The 18,924-nt window shown below is 45.0% G+C and overlaps 1 protein-coding gene across 2 annotated transcripts in view; it reads left to right on the top strand.

Moving 5' to 3' along the window:
* Slc35f2 (solute carrier family 35 member F2) overlaps positions 1 to 18,924 on the top strand; it is a 49,166-nt gene that overhangs the window by 15,512 nt on the left and 14,730 nt on the right. For both annotated transcript variants that reach the window (XM_052760491.1, XM_052760498.1), the window contains exon 2: positions 16,159 to 16,334. In XM_052760491.1, coding sequence (XP_052616451.1) covers positions 16,159 to 16,334 — 176 coding nt within the window. The remainder of the gene's footprint in view (positions 1 to 16,158; positions 16,335 to 18,924) is intronic.

Here is an 18,924-nt window from a genome sequence, read left to right on the forward strand (position 1 = left end):
TTCTTTCTTTCTTTCTTTCTTTCTTTCTTTCTTTCTTTCGTGTGTGTGCACACTAGCTTTACACTGATGCTCTTTTCCTCTTGTCTGGTAGTAGAAGATCTCTTAAAAAGTTTGAGAGCTCTGAGGGAGAGTGGACTGGCTGAAACCAGTGCCAGCTGAACCTGACTTAAGGGAGGAGGAGTGTGACAGTTTTTCTGGTTTGAAACTGGTGGGTGTTGAAAGGTTGGAAAGGACCCAGTGACTCACAGGAAATCTCCTCAAACACTGCCCCTCCCAGTTCTCTCGCTGGGCCCTGTCCCCAGGAGCTTTGAGATCTGGTCCTCACTTCTGTCCTCAGACGACTGGCCGGCCACTGCTGAGTGTGGTAGATGGGTTCTTAGGGAAATCCAGCTCACCACTGGCATGGGAAAAAAAGATATATTGCTTTACAGAGTCAAGGAGGGCGGAGCTGCCAAACCACAGCGTGGAGGCAGCTATAGCCAGGAACCCAAACCACACTAGGGCTCCAGCTCTGTGCCCTGTCTTCCTTCACCGTGGGCTTCTTGCTTCCAACAGCGGGCCAGACAGTTGTCTTCATTTGAAGACACGCATCTGCAGTGTAAACCACACCAGTAACCAGAGGGAAAATGACTTTTGTTTTGCTAATCCACAAACAGGTAAATTTAGACCCTGAAAAAAGTAGCCTTTCCAAACTTTTTATTAGGTCTAGCCCTAATAAATGCAGGCAGCTTTAAGAACTCCATGTGTTATGGGCTGTGGCTTCCTGGCTGCCTGTTGAGAGCAGGGTTAGTGTGCCCTCAGTTCTTCTGCCAAGTGGTGGGCAGAGCCTGCCTCGTGGATTGTCTTAGGGATGGAAACTCCTGCAGGTCAGCCGTGTCGATGTCGCCCCAGGTTAATCCTGCGCTTCTTAATCCTCCCCTCAGCCCCTTTCAGGATAGATTTTATGCTGTCTCCCTTATTTTCACCAAAACACCATGCATTCAAATATTTGTCAAACATGCCCCCAATGGGCTGTGCGTCAGTGCCCGTTGTTAGTGATGTGGGGTAATTCATATCAGCGGGTCCCTGTGTGACACTGTAATCCTCAAGAGCACATTTTATTACGGTTATCAAGGGACAGTGTGAAAAGCAGGAAGAACACAGACTTAATAATTCCCCGAACTAGGCAAGTTATTTCTCCGAATGGCTGAAGCTCAGTCTCTTACTGTGCCCGTAGCCCCTGTCTTACAAGAGTTTTGGTCAGATTTGAGTGACGAGTAAGGGTGTTTAATGTGATATCTGGCCCACAGGTATTTCCACTCCGCTGCCTCACATCTGTTAGGATATGAAGGTTATTATTAATATTCTTTTTGTGAGTTTTCAGAGATAGAGGTAGTCCTTTTTCAGTACAGCTCCATATCTCTGCATCTTTATCAATAAATAGGAGCAATAATAGCGCCTCCCTCAATAGGCTGTTGGGTTAAAAATGAAGTAGAGATGTGAAATCCTTAGATTAGTGCTCTGTAGTGTGCACTCAGTCATGATCCTTACCATTACTGTTATCACTATGTTTTATTTGACTGTAGATATGGGGGAAGCAGTCAGAACATCCATGATGGTGTCTGCATTCATAGACCAGCAAAACAAACACAATGCATGCTGTCACAATGTAGAAAATGGGATTTGGAGGATAATAGTCAAAATGAAGTAGGAATTTATAGGTTGACAATCTGGTACTGGGCCCTTTTTCCTTTGTGTGTGTGTGTGTGTGTGTGTGTGTGTGTGTGTGTGTGTGTGTGTGTGTGTGTGTGAAAGCAAGGGGACAAGCCACTGTAGTCAGTTCCCTCCTCCTGCCATGCGGGTCCCAGGTATGGAACTCCGATAGTTAGGCTTAGCAGCAGATGCCTTCACCCACCGAGCCAGCTTGCCAGCCCCCATCTCTTTCCTTACCTCCTTCTCCCTCTTTTCATCTTCTGAGCCTGGCAGATGGAAAGAACACAGACCAGCGCCAACATCATCTTTGGACTTCGGTGTTCCTGTTTTGAGTGACATTTGAACTTGGTCAGGCGACAGAATCTTTGCAAAGATGATGTGTACTCTTACTGTTGTGTGAAAATCCAGCAAGTTAATAATATATGTGGGAACTCAGTGTGGTGGCCGGTGCTTCCCCTAGTTCCTCTTACTGTACGGGGGAGAGAGACTATTAACACGTCCTCTATGTTCTTGACTATGTAAGGCTCACACAGAACTTGAGGTGTAAGAAGAAACCACCAGATTTACAAGTTTAATTTTTGCTCATTTGTGTAAAACTATTTTATCAGTTTCTGGCTTGAAGGCCTGGTTTTTATCACCCCCCCCCCCCCCCCGCCCCCCACCCCCCACAAGTGGTGAGTGTTTTAATCCAAAGTGGCTCCTGATTGACTTTGCCCACAGCTGTTTAATAGATCCTTTATTTGATGTGATTATCTTTCTCCTAAGCAAATTTACTAAGAAGAATGTAAGTAGTTCTAACAGTAAGCCCCGTACTGTTTTTAAAATAGCTCATGCATAATTAGTTTTGTCTATTAGTTGTCTGTGGCTGTCCTAACAAACTGCCTGCCTTGGCCCCTCAAGGGCTGGAATTAAAGGCATGTGCCACCATGCCTTAGCCTCTAGCCGTGTTTTAAAATTATGGCTTATAAAGTTATCGTGTCTCTGTTATTTCATCTTCATTAAGTTTAATGGCCAAAGCAATGTGACTTTACTCTTTCATTCCGTGGCTCAGAAGGCCAACCAACAGAAGCCTCATTGGGCCAAAATTAGTATTGATAGAGCTGCGTCCTTTTCTAGATGCTCTAGTTGGGAATCCAGTCCTTTGTTTCCAGTTTCTTAAGAGCCACCTGCATGTCCTATCTCGTGGCCCCTTCTCATCTCCAAAGCCAACGTCTCTAATCCTTCTGTAGTTACCTCTTTCTCTGATTAAGTTGAGAAAGGTTCTTCCTTATTGGACCTTCCTGGATAATAATCCACGACGACAGTGTCCCCAGTTCAAGGCTTTTAACCCGTGTCCTGTTTGCATGTTTGAGGGAAGACTGTGGCTGTTTGTGGAGTGGCCTGTACTTCCCTCCCACATTTAGTCACAGGATCTAAAATGGTGACAATGAAACAAGTAGCTTTAAGGGTGGATGCACACACCTATAATCGCACCATTTGGGGAGCTGAAGCAGGGGGATGAACAGTGTGAAGTCCGCCTGGGCTATGCAGTGAGCTCCAGGACAGCTTGTGCAGTCTGGATTTTTAACAGTGTAGCAATCATTTACATCAGGGAAATCTTTCTCAATTCTTTTCATTTAGGTAGCTCTCCACACATACTCATTCTTTGAAATTACCAGTCAAGAACTATTCCCGCTGGTTTCTAGTTGTATCACAGGTTTGGAAGAGATTTTGTGGATGCTGATTCCCTTGGAGAGTTACTCGTCCACACTGGTGCTGGAGAATGATCTTCCATCTGATGGGATGATGGTTCCCATGGAGTCTCCCCACACCTATCCCTTGTATGTGTGATTTTGTACTGTATGTTCATGTATGTGTGCTGATACAAGTGTTTATACACGTACATGTGTGGTGTGGAAGCCAAAGAACAAGCTTGAGTATCACTCCTCAGGATGGCTATCCTGGTGGTCAGCCACCATGTAGGTGCTGGGAACCAAACCCACGTCCTCTGTAAGAACAAGTATTTTTCCATTTATCTGTCTGTCTATCTATCTTTCTATCTATCTATCTATCTATCTATCTATCTATCTATCTATCTATCTATCTACCTACCTACCTATCTATCTAACGATCAACAGAGTTTCTCTGTGTAACCCTGGCTGTCCTGGAACTCAATCCATGTCCTCTGCAAGAGTAACAAGTACTCATTTTGTTTGTTTATTTATTGGTTTTTTGATACTGTGTTTCTCTGTGTAACCCTGGTTATGGTGGAACTCACTCTGTAGACCAGGCTGACCTCACACTAGGAGATCTGCCTTTCAGTGCCTCCCAAGTGTTGGGATCAAAGGCATGTGCCACCACTGCTCTGCACAAGTACTCTTAAACACTGAGACACCTCTGGCTCCTGTCCATCTTTTTGGAAAGATTATCTCTCACTTTGACCTGGGGCTAACCGATTGAGCTAGGCCAGCCTCTGGGATCTGTCTGCCCTTGCCTTCTTAGTGCTGGGGTTATGAAGGTGTGCCACCATTCTCAACTTTTCACATGTCCTCTGGGGATTGGGCTCAGGCCACCATGCTTGCACACAGTCTAAGAAACCTCCCCATCCTCCACGGCTCTTCTCTTGACCTGAATAACTTCTCTTCATTCTTTGAGTCTATGAAATACCATGAAATCCCATCCCAGCTGCCCATTTCTTAACACTCACCACACTTTCCGTAAGTTCTTTATTGTTCTTCACTTCTGTGTTGTGAATCCCATGACATCAGGGGATCTATCTCTACTTCTCTATGTTTTCAGAGTGACACATTGTTAAGATCCCCCTGGGTTCTAAAACTATTGCTAACTGACATCACTAAAGAGTGCAATAAAGGGCTGGAGAGATGGCGCAGTGGTTAAGAGCACTGTCTGCTCTTCCAGAGGACCTGGGTTCGATCCCCAGCTCCTACATGGCAGCTCACAACTGCTTCCAGTTTCAGGGAATCCAACACCCTTGCACAGACATATGTGCATGAAAAACACCAATGCACATAAAATATAGATATCTAGATAGATAGATAGATAGATAGATAGATAGATAGATAGATAGAAAAAAAAAGAGTGTAATATAAGTCACGATGAGGATGAAGGAGGTGGCTCAGCTGTTAAACCACCTGCAGATGCTGGATGGGCATGGCAGCTAGCCTGTAAACCCACCGTAAGAAAGAAGATCTGAAGTTTCTTGGCAAATCCAGTCCTAGAGCTCGACTTCCCGAACCTTTTCTACTCTTGGAGTTCAAAGGCTCGGGGCAAAAACGCCTCCCAGCTGAAGCAGCAGCTGAAGGTTTCTTATCTTTTAAGGACTTTGACTCTCGTGGCACAAAAGAATTTTAGAATGAGCCAGTAAGAAGCAGAGTTGGAGTTTATGAGAAGGCATTTTTAAGCACAAGAGTTGAAAGACAGGTACTTGGGAAGACAGTAAGACACACCCGAGCGATGGGTGTGGGAGGTCTGAAGGGGGAGCCAAGGAAGCCTTTACTGGTTGGGGTGGCTTCTAACCGTTGCACCTCAGGACTTAAATGATGTCCTAGGGTGGTTGGTTCCTATGCATCGGGCAGGCTGCAAATGATAAGGTAAAACTCTTGTTCGCAAGGGTTGCAGGAAAGTTAAGAATATTTGATTTTTGACCGTAAACAAAGCTTTGGTCTTGTTTTTGAGATTCCCAGAAAATATCTGGGAAGGAGTAAGACTACTTGAAGGTCATACAGGCTTGGGCCCTAAGCCAAGTTCATTGTTATTTTAACATTTATGTATTGTTTCTGTGTTGGCAGCCTTCATGACAAATGTTAACTGTATTGGAGTTTTTGAGTCTCAGCCTGTGAGAGGCTCCAACCCAGACCCTGTGGTGAGGGGCCCTCTTCTCTTCTGGTACCCCATAATTTTCTCCATCTTTCCATCCTGTCGCCTTGGGCTCTGTCTTCCATTCAGATACAGAAGTCTTGCTAAAGAGACTCCCCCCAATTGCCAAGTTTCTTTTTTTTTTAGAATTCATGCTGCCCAGCAGAACTGATCACTACCACTCTGCTCCATTACACTGTACATTGTAGCTTATTTTATATTTCTATTTTTTATTTTTTGCAATGTTAGTGATCAAACCGAGGGCCTTGTGTCCACCATTGAGTTACACCCTAGCCCCACATTATTGATGTTATCGTCATCATCGTATATCTTTGTATCTGTTATGTACGTTCAGGTGCCCAAGAAGGCCAGAAGGGAGCATTGGATCCCCTGGAACTGGAGTTGGTGACTGTGAGCTGACGAGGGTGCTTGTAACTGAGCTTAATCCTCTGCGAGAGCTCTCAGCAAATGTATACGCTCTTAGCTACCAAGTTACTATCTCTCCTGCTCCAGTTAATTCATAAATTAGGCTTTTTGAGATAGGGTCTCATGTAGTCCAGACTGACCTTGGATTCACTCTGTTCTTGAGGATGACCTTGAATTCCTTATCCTCCTGCCTCCACCTCCCAAATGCTGGGTTACAAATGTGTGCCTCCATGCCTGGCTCCACCATATTTAAATGATTGTTTGCTGGCATTTGTCTTTGGGTCCACACTATTAGGAACTTTTTTTTTCTTTTTCCTATCAGAGATATTTAGCCTAGTAAGAGTTCATATTTCCTGAACCTTCCCGTTTGTACAGATTAACCAATTGCCTTCTGATTGTGAAGCTGAGCCCCCACCGATGGGATGAGATGCAGTCACCACCACCACCAGGGATAAAAGAAAGAAGCCCTCTTGGCCAGGTGTGCTTGGGTTCCGGCACACACACCTGCTTTGCTGAGTTACTTTATATTTTCCCTGTGTTCCTTTCTGCAAGATCAAGATCACTCTTCGTTTGTTCCTAACAACATGTTTCTGAGTTGCACTCTAGAATGATTTTGTACTAGGACCATCATCTACAAGCTCCATCATCCGTTTGCTGCAGATGGGCCGCTGCAGCCCTCGGAAAGCCTGCCTCTCCCTGCGGTGTTAGCCTTGCTGTGGTCCATCCAGCCAGTTCTTACTGATTCACACCCAGCCAGAGATGAGCCTGAAGCTGCCTTTCAGGGGCCTGAGACTTGCACAGGGATCCGGAGAGAAACAGATGCTCTGTTTAACTTTAGGTCTTCCTCCATTACAAATTTCTTTTGTTTTTCCTTCTTATTTTGGCTAGGAATGTAGGAATTCTATTTTGAAAGATTGCTACGCATTGTTCCTATCCTTGCATTTGTGAATAATGAAATTATTTTTTTCCTCTGTCTTCTAACTGATCACACACTGGAACTCCTGATTAGCAAGAGCAAATGAGTGTTACCACACTAGATATAATTATAGCTGAGACCACACATATGTGATGTTTTAGTGTGTATGAAAAATCTTGTCACTGGGCATGGTGATGAGGGCTGTGATGCCAGCACTCTGGAGGTGGAAAGCAGGAGGATTATACATAATGAATTCGAGGTCAGCCTGGGGTATATGAGATCCTGTTTCACACACACACACATGCACACACACACACACACACACACACACACACACACACACATGCACGCACGCACGCACATGCAAATGTGTGTTTGTGTCTATTTGAAGACAGGGTCCCATCATGTAGTCTCTGCTGGCCTGGAGCTCTTTATGTAGACCAGACTAGTTTTAGACTCACAGAGATTCACCTTGCCTTTGCCCCTCAAAGTTCTGGGATTAAAGGCATATGCCACCATGCCTAATTTATAGCCATTTTTAAAGATTATAACTTATAAAGTGATCATGTTTCTGTTATTTCATCATCATTACTTTTCTAGAGTTTATACAAACTCTCCTCCTTCATCCATCCTTTGGTCATCTCATGGAACGTAATTTGGATAGAAAAGGCAGGGTAGGGGCTGGAGAGACAGCTCAGCTGTTAAGAGTACTGGCTGCTCTTCCAGAGGACCTGGGTTTAGTTCTCAGCACCCATATGGCAGCTAACAACTGTCTGTTGTTAACTCCAGTTCCAGGGCATCTGACACCCTCACACAGACACACATGCAGGCAAAACACCAATGCACATAAAATAAAGAGTGCCCCTTTACAAGTTGGTGCTGCTGTTAAGCCCCAGGTGCAGACATTTTATGTGTCTCAGCCCACTGCAGCATCCTTACCGTACCTAGAAGGCCCGTTCTTCCAGCTGCTTCCAGACCTCATGTGTTTTGGTTTGATAAGATGGCCCAAGCTTGTTTTGTTCACTTCCTACCCCAGTTCTGAAATCAGCCATTTTCCCAACACTCTTTATTCTTGTAATGGGCCTCAGCATTTAGCTTCTTTGAAACAGAGAATCTCAGGGCAACTGACAAAGGTATTCAGGTGGTTCACATCCCATTAAACATCAAAAGGTGCTGGGCTAGAGCTGTGCCTGTCAAAACCATAGCTGAACGTTCATGGAAATAAATCAGCCACCTACGTTGCCATTCACTGTGCGCACTGGTTACCTCTCTTGTCACTATGAGAAAATGCCTGACAAAAGGTACATTTGGCTCACAGTCTGAGGATGTTATGGCAGGGAAGGCATGGTGGCAAGAGCAGGAGGCCTCTGTGCACATGGCATCTGGGGTCAGGAAGCAGAGCCATAAAGCTTTATGCTCCCTTTCTCCCTTTTATTCAGTCCGTGAGATGGTGCTGTCCACACTCAAAGCGGATCTTCCTTCTTCCATTAAACCTTTCTGGAAAAACTCTCATGGACACACCTGTCTTAGGGTTTCTATTGCTGTGAAGAGACACCATGACCACGGCAACTCTTATAAAGGAAAACCTTTAATTGGGGCTGGCTTACAGTTCAAAGGTTTAGTCCATTGCCATCATGGTGGGAAGCATGGCGGCATACAGATAGGCATGGTGCTGGAGAGGGAGTTGAGAGTTCTACATCCAGATCTGAAGGCAGCAGGAAGAGACAGTGAGCCACTGGCCTGGTTTGAGCATCTAAGATCTCAAAGCCCACCCTCACAGTGACACTTCCTCCAACCAAGTCACACCTACTCCAGTAAGGCCACACCTCCTACTAATAGTGCCACTCCCTATGGGCTTATGGAGGCCATTTCCTTTCAAACCACCACAATACCCAAAGGTATATTTTCATGATGAATCTAAATTCACTCTTGTTGGCAATGAAGATCAACCATCATGCTGTGTAGAGAAAAATCTACTTGAATTAATTGAGTTTGTTTACAGTATAATTAAAATGCTCTAGAGACAGAACTGGGTGACTTATGTGAGGACTTGGCTAAATGAGTATTTCTCTTCAGTTTTTTAAAAGTAAGTGTACAGAAAGTTATTATCCCCCATGAGGTGTTTATAGGTGGTAGACAAGATGGGACTTTGAGTCTGCCCAAAGTAGCTACACTTCATAGACGTCTTTCAGCTTTAAAGTTTTGTCTTCAGCTGACAACATGTAATTTTGGCAACACAGATTTACTGAGACATGAAGTGGAGGGGAGCCATGGATCACAGTCAAGTGACCGGTTTCACCAGCCATTTGGACCGCTTTAAACAATCAAATGAAAAGGAGAGACTAATCAAGCCGTTGCCTTTCTCATCTTGTCTTACACTTCTCTAGGAGATGCTTAAATGAACCCACTGAGGTTTAGACTCTGCTTCCTGAGAATCTGGTCAAGTTGCTGTAAGCAGAAGTTTTGGCTATTACTTTGATTTGTTTTTTAGCCTCTGATGACTTTGAAATATTCATCCAAGTAAAGGACATTTGGCCCAATTTGAAGCTACATTAAAGAAGTGCTAGAGACAGGGATGGTGGTCATTGTGAAGAAGATCTGGGGACAGGGAAGGTGGTCATTGTGAAGAAGATCTGGGGACAGGGAAGGTGGTCATTGTGAAGAAGACCTGGGGACAGGGAAGGTGGTCAAGATTTAGAGACAGGAATGAAGGTCATTGTGTCTGTCTCTTATGTATACTGTGTAAAGCTTGCATTTGAATTAGGCACAGAACCAAATGGTAGCCTTCCTTCAGTTTCCCTTGAAGTTCACCAGGAAGTATTCCAACCTGTCTTCCGTTAGGAACTTCTGCAGGAAGTCCTGACCCTTGGCTGCTGGCACAGCTCTTATTCCCACCTTCCCACTGTATCCTTTCTGTATGGTTGGCTCTAGATCCCCACGGAGACAGAAACTTAGGGATATTCAGCAGCAGCAAACGCGCCTTAGGCCCCTTCCGTGTAGACATTGTGCTGACCACGAAGGCTGCAGTGTCCTGCTCTTGGAACTTAGGGTTTTGGAGTGTGGACCATAAGGGGTCTGTGGGGTACTGTGGTCCAGGGGCTTCTGGAAAGAGCCTGGAATGGAAAATACGTACATTGAAGAAGTTCTAGATTCCCTGGGTTTGGTATAAGCTGACATCCAGAGCTGACTGACAAACCTACTGAGTGAGGCAGAAGGAATGTTAAAAGCTGGAGGAGGGGGTGAAGTGTTGTGGAATGCTGTCTTCCGGGCATGACGTGGCCCTTGCACTCTTGAACTCTTAGCAGCCATGATTAACTGCACAAGACTTAAAAATGATTGGGCCTATCAACCTTCCATCAAAGAAGTGGGAGGGACTCCTGAGGCCCTGTTCTTCCCTGGTGGGGGGGGTCTGTTGACAGCTAATAGTTTCTAGGGAAGGGAGAAATATTTTCATCAGTGGTGTAGCCACTGGCAAGTTGCCCATACTCCTGTAATTAACCCTAATTAAGTTCTTTCATACACATCTACACACACCTACACCCCCCCCACCCCCACCCCCCCACCCCCCCTGCTCCACGAGCAAGAAGGAGAAGGTGATTAGTTAGGAAGAGGAAGGGGTTAAGAGAGGGTAGTGGGGACAAATATGATCAAAATATGAAAGTCAGTGTTGTGTGTGATCAATATATATTAATAAAAAACTTCAAAAGAATTTACTGAGTGAATAAAACAAAGTATATTTTTACTTAAAAGCAACTCACAACTGTGTTTTGAAGTAGAAGAGATATTAAGCTATGTACTTTAGACTTTTCTTTCATTTTTTTGGTTCTCAAGTTCATAGACTATCTGTCAACAGTAGCGTAGCAGAGAGTAACATACTCAGCCCATTTTTCTACCTTCGAGCCCCCTCCAGGCAGTGCCTGGGTTCCTGGAGGCCCTGCTCCCAGGGCTAGCAGGCAGAAACTGGGAAGTGTGTCTTGCAGGCAGAGCACTTCCGGCCCTTTGAAGTTCACCTCTGAAAAGACTGTGACAGGATACAGTCCACAGTGGGATGCCTGTTGTTTCCGGGAGCCTCCCTTAGCCGGGGAGTGTTTTGTGTGGTGTGGAGTCTGCTCAGAATTCTTCCACACTAGGCCCCTTTTGGTAACATGCAGGTATGCATGTGGGGCCTGACGTTGTTCTAAGCCTTCTGTGATTTCCCTTCTCCTTAAACCTCTACCCACTCCAGCTTCTCTTTGTCTCTCTCTCCCTCCCCGCCCTCCCCCGCCCCCCTCCCCCGCCCCCCATTATAGATGAGGTCATTAGGATTTGGAGCCAGGAGTGCGTTTCTGTAACTTTAAAATCTCCGCATTCAATTTGGAACACACTCTCTCTTCTAGGAGGCAGGCAGATTTAACGGTGGGAGGACAGTTTGCTTAATTGGGCTCTTATAGACTACAAAAATGAGCTGACTGGAAGAATTCTGCCAATTCGTGAACAGGGCTCAGTGCCTCCACGTTTCTTATTCCAACCTATTTCCCGTTTCTTGTTGCTTTCAAGTCCCTTATGGGCTATGACCCACAGTCTGGGTTTGATTAGCTTCTCAGGGCTTGATTGGCTTGTGTGTGCTTTTGACTGTGAATACCCGACTTGCTGGTTTCGCTTGAGGAAGGGGTGTGATGGGAGGAGAGAGGCCAGGGTGGGTTACTTCCTGAGGCAAGGTGAGGGCGGGGCTTTGAAGAAGAGGTCTCCTAATGTAAGCTGTGCTAAACAACCCTGTGGAGAGAAGGATGGCAGAGTGGTGGAGAGGGGCCAGGGAGAGTGGGGAGAGGATGCAAACTTGAGAAGACATTAATCGCGGGAGGGACAGGAAGACCCAAGGGGATCTGAGTTTCATCTGTTGCTGCCTTAGTTGCTTTTGTCTGGGGAGGGCCTCCTCAGCCCCAGCCAGTGCAAACCACGCCCCCTCAGTGAGGCGAGCTCCAGAGGGAGAGGTAGCCTCCCTCAGGTCTTGCTCGTGCCCTGGCCTGTGGAGGTGAAATGTCTGGAAAGCAGTCATACCTCCTGGGAGCCAGTTTCAATCCTATGTTCATCTTGGTGAAAACTCCTTTCAACGGCCTAGTGGGGATTGGCTAGTTCATGACATCCTTCTCCTTCTCCTTCTTTGGGGCTGCGAGAGACTAAACCACAGGGAAGGATAACTTTTTGAAGAGGAATCTAGCAAACCAGTGAAGTGGGGTATGTTTATATCCTAGCACCAGAGTCTCCTTCATAGTAACTGCTTAAACTCGATGACACACACAGGAAGTCACCATGGGACCCTGAAGCCACAGCAAAAGCTGGCCTCTTTCGGGAAGCCTCAGGTGGCTCTCACCAGATAACCCAGAGTGCCTCGGAGAGCTCTCTCTTAGCGTATCAATGACCCCTTTGTACCATTGCTAAAACAAACAAGCAAAACAAACCTGATATGTGATTAGGAAACCTATGCAAGAGGCATTATTTATAAAAACAAGAACAACAAAACCTTGGAATTTAACCGAAATATTCATCAACAAAAGAATAAAGTGTGATAGAGTCAGTAGATAGATACAGTACAGTAAAGTACTGTACAGTTGTGAAAAGGAAAAAGAGGTAAAGAATTAATAGGGAGAATTTTCCATAAAGCTACAGTTTACGGCTAGCGATACTTACATGAATGTTAATTGAAATGGATGAGAATAGTAAGTAGCAAGCTTCCGAAAGTATTTACCCCTAGGGAAGGTCCAACAATAACTGGGGGAACCAAGAGTGTTGGTGTTGCTAGTATTTTCTTAAGGCCCCAGGTAGGCAGTATGTACTGATTACATGTTAGAAACTTGGCTCTCCATATCTGTACATTTTACCCTATGGAGTCAACCAACTTTGTTTAAAAGTATCAAGGAAAAAAAATAACATACATACTGAACATGTGCAGATCTCCTGGCACTAGAACCTGAGAAGCAAGCACATACCAGCTCACACGACACGGACATTGTATTAGGCATTGTAGATCTGGACATGGCTACAGCACACGGGAGGGTGTGCATGGGTTATATGAAAACATTACACCATTTTACGAAAGGTACCCAGCCTTCATTGAACTTGACATCTGCAGCCGGTCCTCGAACCGATACCCCGGGGACGCTTTCGTTATATGCTAAATGTCCTGTAAGAAATTTTAGCCGGTGAGGCTGGGGCACATGTGGCTCAGTTGCTAGAGTGCCTGCTTAGCATTCATGAAGCCCTGAGTTCTATCCCCAGGACTGCATAAAGTGCTGCTTGCCTGTAATCCCCATGCTGGAGAGTAGAGGCAGAAGGATCGGGAGCTCAAGGGCACCCTATAGTATAGTACGTTCGAGCTCGGCATGGGCTGCATGAGCCCTTTATCAGAGCAAAAATAAATAGATACACAAAGAGATGGAAAACAAGAAAAGAAAGTTTGACAGTTAAATCAGCTACGAGAAAGAACCCTTTCTAGGTTTAACTGAAGCCAGGCACAGAGGTCAGACATTGGGTGGCCTTGTCAGCCATTTTAAAGTTGGGCGCTCCTATGAGGGCAGAGGGGAGCCACTTAAGGCTGTACACAAGGGATGATTCCATTAGATCAGAATTTAGAAAGGGACTCTTGCAGTGTGGAGGCTGGGTTTGGGGAGAGAGGGTGCCCCAGGAGAGCAGTTAGGAAAGGGTCACTGCCTCCCAAGCCACAGGACCCCTGGTAGGAACAGCGCATAGCTGGGCCACATCTACAGAACCCAACAGTCAATATTAAAAAGGGGGGATGGGGGCGCTGGTGAGAGGGCTCAGGGGGTAAAGTCGCTTTGCTGCCAAACTGGGTGACTTGAATTCAGTCTCCAGAACCCACATGGTAAGAGAGACTAGATTCCACAAGTTGTTCTCTGACTGCCACAGGTGTTTGGGTGAGCATGCACGACACAATAAATGTAATAAAATATTTAAAAATTCTTCCATATTTTTATAGTATGCCTGTGGCTGCATTTCTTTAAGCCTTTGATCTTAGTGGGGTATTTGATTGTTTAGTTTTGAGGTACTATGTATTACACCTAGGATTTTTGTTGTTGTTGTTTGTTTGTTTTTTCAAGACAGGGTTTCTCTGTATAGCTTTTGGAGTCTATCCTGGAACTCGTTCTGTAGACCAGGCTGGCCTCGAACTCAGAGAGATCTGCCTGCTTCTGCCTCCCAAGTGCTGGGATTAAAGGCACACCTAGGATATGGTTGTTAGGTAAGCATTCTATCACCGGGCTACCCAGCCCCAGCCCCAGCAGTCAGTATCTTAAAAGCAGCTCCTCCATCAATCCTAGTGTGCAGCCAGGATGGACAACTAAAAACTTAGGTTGATTCTCAGCTTCATTTAATAATGAATTTTATATCAATGATTTTTTTTTTTTTTTTTTTTTTTTTTTTGGTTTTTCCAGACAGGGTTTCTTTGTGTAGTTTTGCGCCTTTCCTGGAACTCACTTTGTAGACCAGGCTGGCCTCGAACTCACAGAGATCCGCCTGCCTCTGCCTCACGAGTGCTGGGATTAAAGGCGTGTGCCACTACCACCCGGCCAATGATTTCTTTAAGTTTAAGAAGTATTGATTCAAGCCAGGTGTGGTGGAAGTAAAGGCAGGTGGATCTCTGAGTTCGAGGTTAGCCTGGTCTACAGAGTGAGTTCCAGGACAGCCAGGGCTACATAGTGAGACCCTTTCTCCTGCCTTCCCCCTCAAAGTGTTGATTTAGAGGGCATTTTGATTACATTGCAGTGTGCTCAGGCCTGGTTCCTTCTAGACCCTTCCAAGAGCTGTCTTTCATGTCTCTTAAATTTCTTCCTTGTCAATCTTCAGTTTTATTCTTGCTGTCTTCTGTTTGTCTGCCAAACAGGTTTAAGTTTTCTTGACTCTAACTAATACATACCCTGTCCTTCACTGCTGCTAATTTCCCAAACTCCCCTCCCTATTTGTCTCCCTTTTATTTATTTAGACAGGGTCTCACTATAGAGCTCAAATTGACGTTGGAACTCACTTAAGCTGTGTTCAAACTTGTGAGTGATCGATTCTTCTGCCTCAGTCTTCTTCTATTTAAAATGTTTATTTCTTTATTGTGTTTGTTGGGGGGGGGGGCGGGCATGACGGCCATGGTGTGTATGTGTAGATCAGAGGACAACTTTCAGGGGTTGGTTCTCTCCTTCCACCATGTGGGTCCTGGGAATTGAACTCAGGTCATCAGGCTTGGCAGCAAGCACCTTTACATGCTGAGCCGTTTTCCTGGCACTTCCTCTCTTTTACTTCTTAAAAAATTTTACATTTATTGTGTGCGTGCGTGTGTGTGTGTGTGTGTGTGTGTGTGTGTGTGTGTGTGTGTGTGTGTGTAGGAGCACATGCATCGTACACCCCACCACACACCTTTAGTTCATGAAGAGCCAAGTAAACAAAATGATCTTTAAATGGATGGCCAGTGAATGGCAGAGTAACTCTTCTTGGAAATTGGGGCAGGGTATGAGAAAAATAAAAGAGAATAAAAATATAATCTTTCAAACTATTAATTCGACTTTTGTGCTCATGAAGTAATCAATAAGATGAATCCAAGAGGCTTAGGATATGTTTAAGTTGGTAGGATGCTTGCCTACAATGGATGCAGTTCTGGATTTATAAACTGGGTATGGTAGTACATGACCGTAACCCTAGGAAGGTAATGATGGGAAGATCATAAGTTCAAAGTCATTATCCACTCCATGGCGAGTACAAGCCCCACCAGGGCCACATGAAACTGTGCCTCTAAATTAAATGACTCAATGGGCTCAGTGGGTGAAGTGTTTGCTAGGCAAGTGTAAAGACCTGAGTTCGAATCCCCAGAAGCTACGTAAAGTTAGGCACAGTCATGGACACCTGTAATCCCAGTGATTCTGCAGTGAGGTGGGAGCTGGAGACAGGAGGGTCTTTGAAGCTTGTAGGCCAGTTAGCTGGGAGTACACAGTGAAGAGACAATAAATCAACCGGGTCTCACGAAGGTGGAACAGGAAGAGAGATAGCCAAGGTTGTCCTCTAACCCCCACATGCCGTAAAAGTACAAACACACATGTACATACAGACCCATCACACACACATTGCACAGATGTGCACAAAGAAATAAAGAATATTTAGAATAATTATTAGAATAAAATTTAGACTAATTCATATTTCCACAGTAATTCATATTGTGTTTATAGCAAAAAGTGTGTGTATGTGTGAGTTGCAGCTTCTTGCAAGTCGATCTGAGTCCTTCTTTTATTCTCTAGGGATATTTTGAAGACCATAGCTCTGGGCCAGATGCTGTCCTTGTGTATATGTGGCACAGCCATCACCAGCCAGTATTTGGCGGAAAAGTACAGAGTGAACACGCCCATGCTTCAGAGCTTCATCAACTACTGCCTGCTGTTCCTGGTCTACACGGTGATTCTGGCATTTCGATCTGGTACGTCAAATGTAGGAACCATCTGTTCCATACATTTTTTGCTTTTTCTTTTAAAAATCTTTTTTTTGCATGTGTATGTGTGTATACATGTTTGCATGTGATGTGTATGTTTGAGAGTGTGTGTGTGTGTGTGTGTGTGTGTGTGTGTGTGTGTGTGAGAGAGAGAGAGAGAGAGAGAGAGAGAGAGAGAGAGAGAGAGAGAGAGAGAGAGAGAGACCTAAACTGACTAGGAAGGTACAGTACTTCTATTTAAAACCACTGCTCTGTTGTTACTCCCTAAGGGAGTCAGTGTTGTTTCTATGTGGCAAGATTCATAACTTTGTTTTGAGGTACTACGGATCGAATCTACGGTGTTGTCCCCAGTCCTCTCTTCGCATATTTCAAGATTTATTTATTACCTGTGTGTATGTGTCCATGTGAGTCTATGTATGCATGGGTGTTAGGGTACGCATAGAGGCCAGAAGAAGGCATTGGGCGTTCTCTTCCAATACTCTCCTGTTTCTTTGAGGCAGGATCTCTCCCTAAACTTAGAGTTGTGTTGTTTTCCAGCTAGATTGGAAGTCAGCAAGCCCCAGAGATCCTCCTGACTCCACCTACCCTGGAGCTGGGGTTTTAGGCATGTGTGCCGGATGCCAGCTTCTTCCATGGGTTCTGAGATCTGAACTCCGCTCATGATTGTACAGCAAGTGCTCTTACCACTGAGCCATCTCTCTAGTCCTTTTTAAATTTTAATTTTGAGGCAGGATCTTGCCAAGTTGTTCTTTTACCTTTTAACCTTCCTTCCTCAGCCTCTTTGGGATTATAGCCACCAGACCTGCCTGTTAACATTATTACTATTAATTATTACCACTACTGTAGGAAATAGAAGCCATTGTGAGATTAGAGAAACACATTAAGGTACCACAGTTGGCAAGATCTCTAGGGCAAGGTGGAGGTGAGCAGAACTAGCAAACAAGTGATAGCTCTGGACTCCGCTTTCCTGGGCGGCACGTGCCTTCAGGAAGTCAGTGTCATTTACAAACACATCAGTGTGGTCCCTCAAAGCCATGGCTGTCATGTGCTTTTCTGCCATGTGTTGAGAACACTTGCTCTGAGTTTTCAGAACCTTCTTGGTAACTGGATTTTAGTGGTAGTTATGTTGTGGGAATCTTTCTGGAACAAACACTCTGACACCAGTGAGAGTGGAGGAGAGGAGATGTCCCCAGTGGACGGAAGCCAGGACAACTGAAAGTCTTCATTGCTGGGTCCAGTTTGTATTCTCATTTTATACTCTAAAACTGCAAGGTGGGGCGGGCAAGCAAGCACGATTTTACAGAAGCGTAAGGGGCAGCCAGCTGGTTGTTAAGGGCAACGACTCATTGTTTCAGCTGTGTCTCCAGGTCATTCTGTTCCAGGTAGCAAGTCAAGTCATGCTTGGCCATAGGCGGTACAACAACACTTTAAGTGAATCACTAAATAAATAAAAACACCAATATCTAATAATTGGTCTTTAAAAAAAACTTATTCTACTTAAGTTAGCTATTGTACTTAATCTTAGCCAAGATGCCAAGAAGCGATAGCTGTTTGGCTATGGTATGAATTTCATTTCTGTGACTGAATGTCTAACAAAGGCAACTTAAGGGAGGAAGAGTTTATTTCTCTCACAGTTCGAGGGGACAGCCCATCATGGCGGAGAGGGCATGGAGCCTGGAGGTCTGTCTCTTAGGTAATTCTAGCTCTTGTCAGGCTAACAGTATTAACTACCATCATTGTGATTCTCACTACTTTTCATTCTCTTGGTTGCTGTTTTTTGAGACAGGGTCTCAGCTATGCAGGCCTGCCTGGTTTGGAGCTCCCTCATGTAGATCAAGTTGGCTTTGAACTCACCCTCCTCTACCTACTGAGTGCTGGGGTTAAAGGCTTTTGCCACCATGCCCCGCTATTACTTTGTAGATTATCTTACCACAAAGCCTCCCCAACATGTGTGCCAACTCTTTGTCTCTTGTGAATCCAGAGATGAGTAAATTCAAAGCAGTAGAATTGTGCTGTGTGTGGGTGATTAAAAAGCATTTGTTAATGGTGCCACTGAAGCTTTTCCTAAGCTTATCACTGGCTTCAATTTCACTTGAAAGTATGTCTCTTTCTTTCTTTCTTTTTTCAAGATAGGGTTTCTCTGTGTAGCTTTACAGCCTGTCTTGGAACTCGCTGTGTAGACCAGGCTGGCCCCAAATTCACAGAGATCGGCCTGCCTCTACCTTCCGAGTGCTGAGATCAAAGGTGTGCACCACCACTGCCCGGGTGAAAGTAGGTCTCTTTCTAAAGAATGACCTTGTTGTGTTTTCTTCAAAGAAAGTCATGCAAGGGGGTTCAATAACCCATTAGTTTGTCAAAACGTGACACTTTTCGAGAATCGTCTGTGGCTTTTCAGAAAGGACTTCAGTCATGCTCATAAACGGATATATTATTTATTATTATTGTTTGAGGCAGGGTCTTAGGTATCCCAGGCTGGCTTTTAATTCCCTATATAGCCAAGGATGGCCTTGAACTGCTGGTGCTCCCATCTCTACCTTCTGATTACAGCTGTGTACCACCATGATGGGTTCATGTGGTG

The sequence above is a fragment of the Peromyscus californicus genome, unplaced genomic scaffold (genome assembly GCF_007827085.1).
Source record: "Peromyscus californicus insignis strain IS unplaced genomic scaffold, ASM782708v3 Scaffold_11__1_contigs__length_118956290, whole genome shotgun sequence".
Classification (NCBI taxonomy): domain Eukaryota; kingdom Metazoa; phylum Chordata; class Mammalia; order Rodentia; family Cricetidae; genus Peromyscus; species Peromyscus californicus.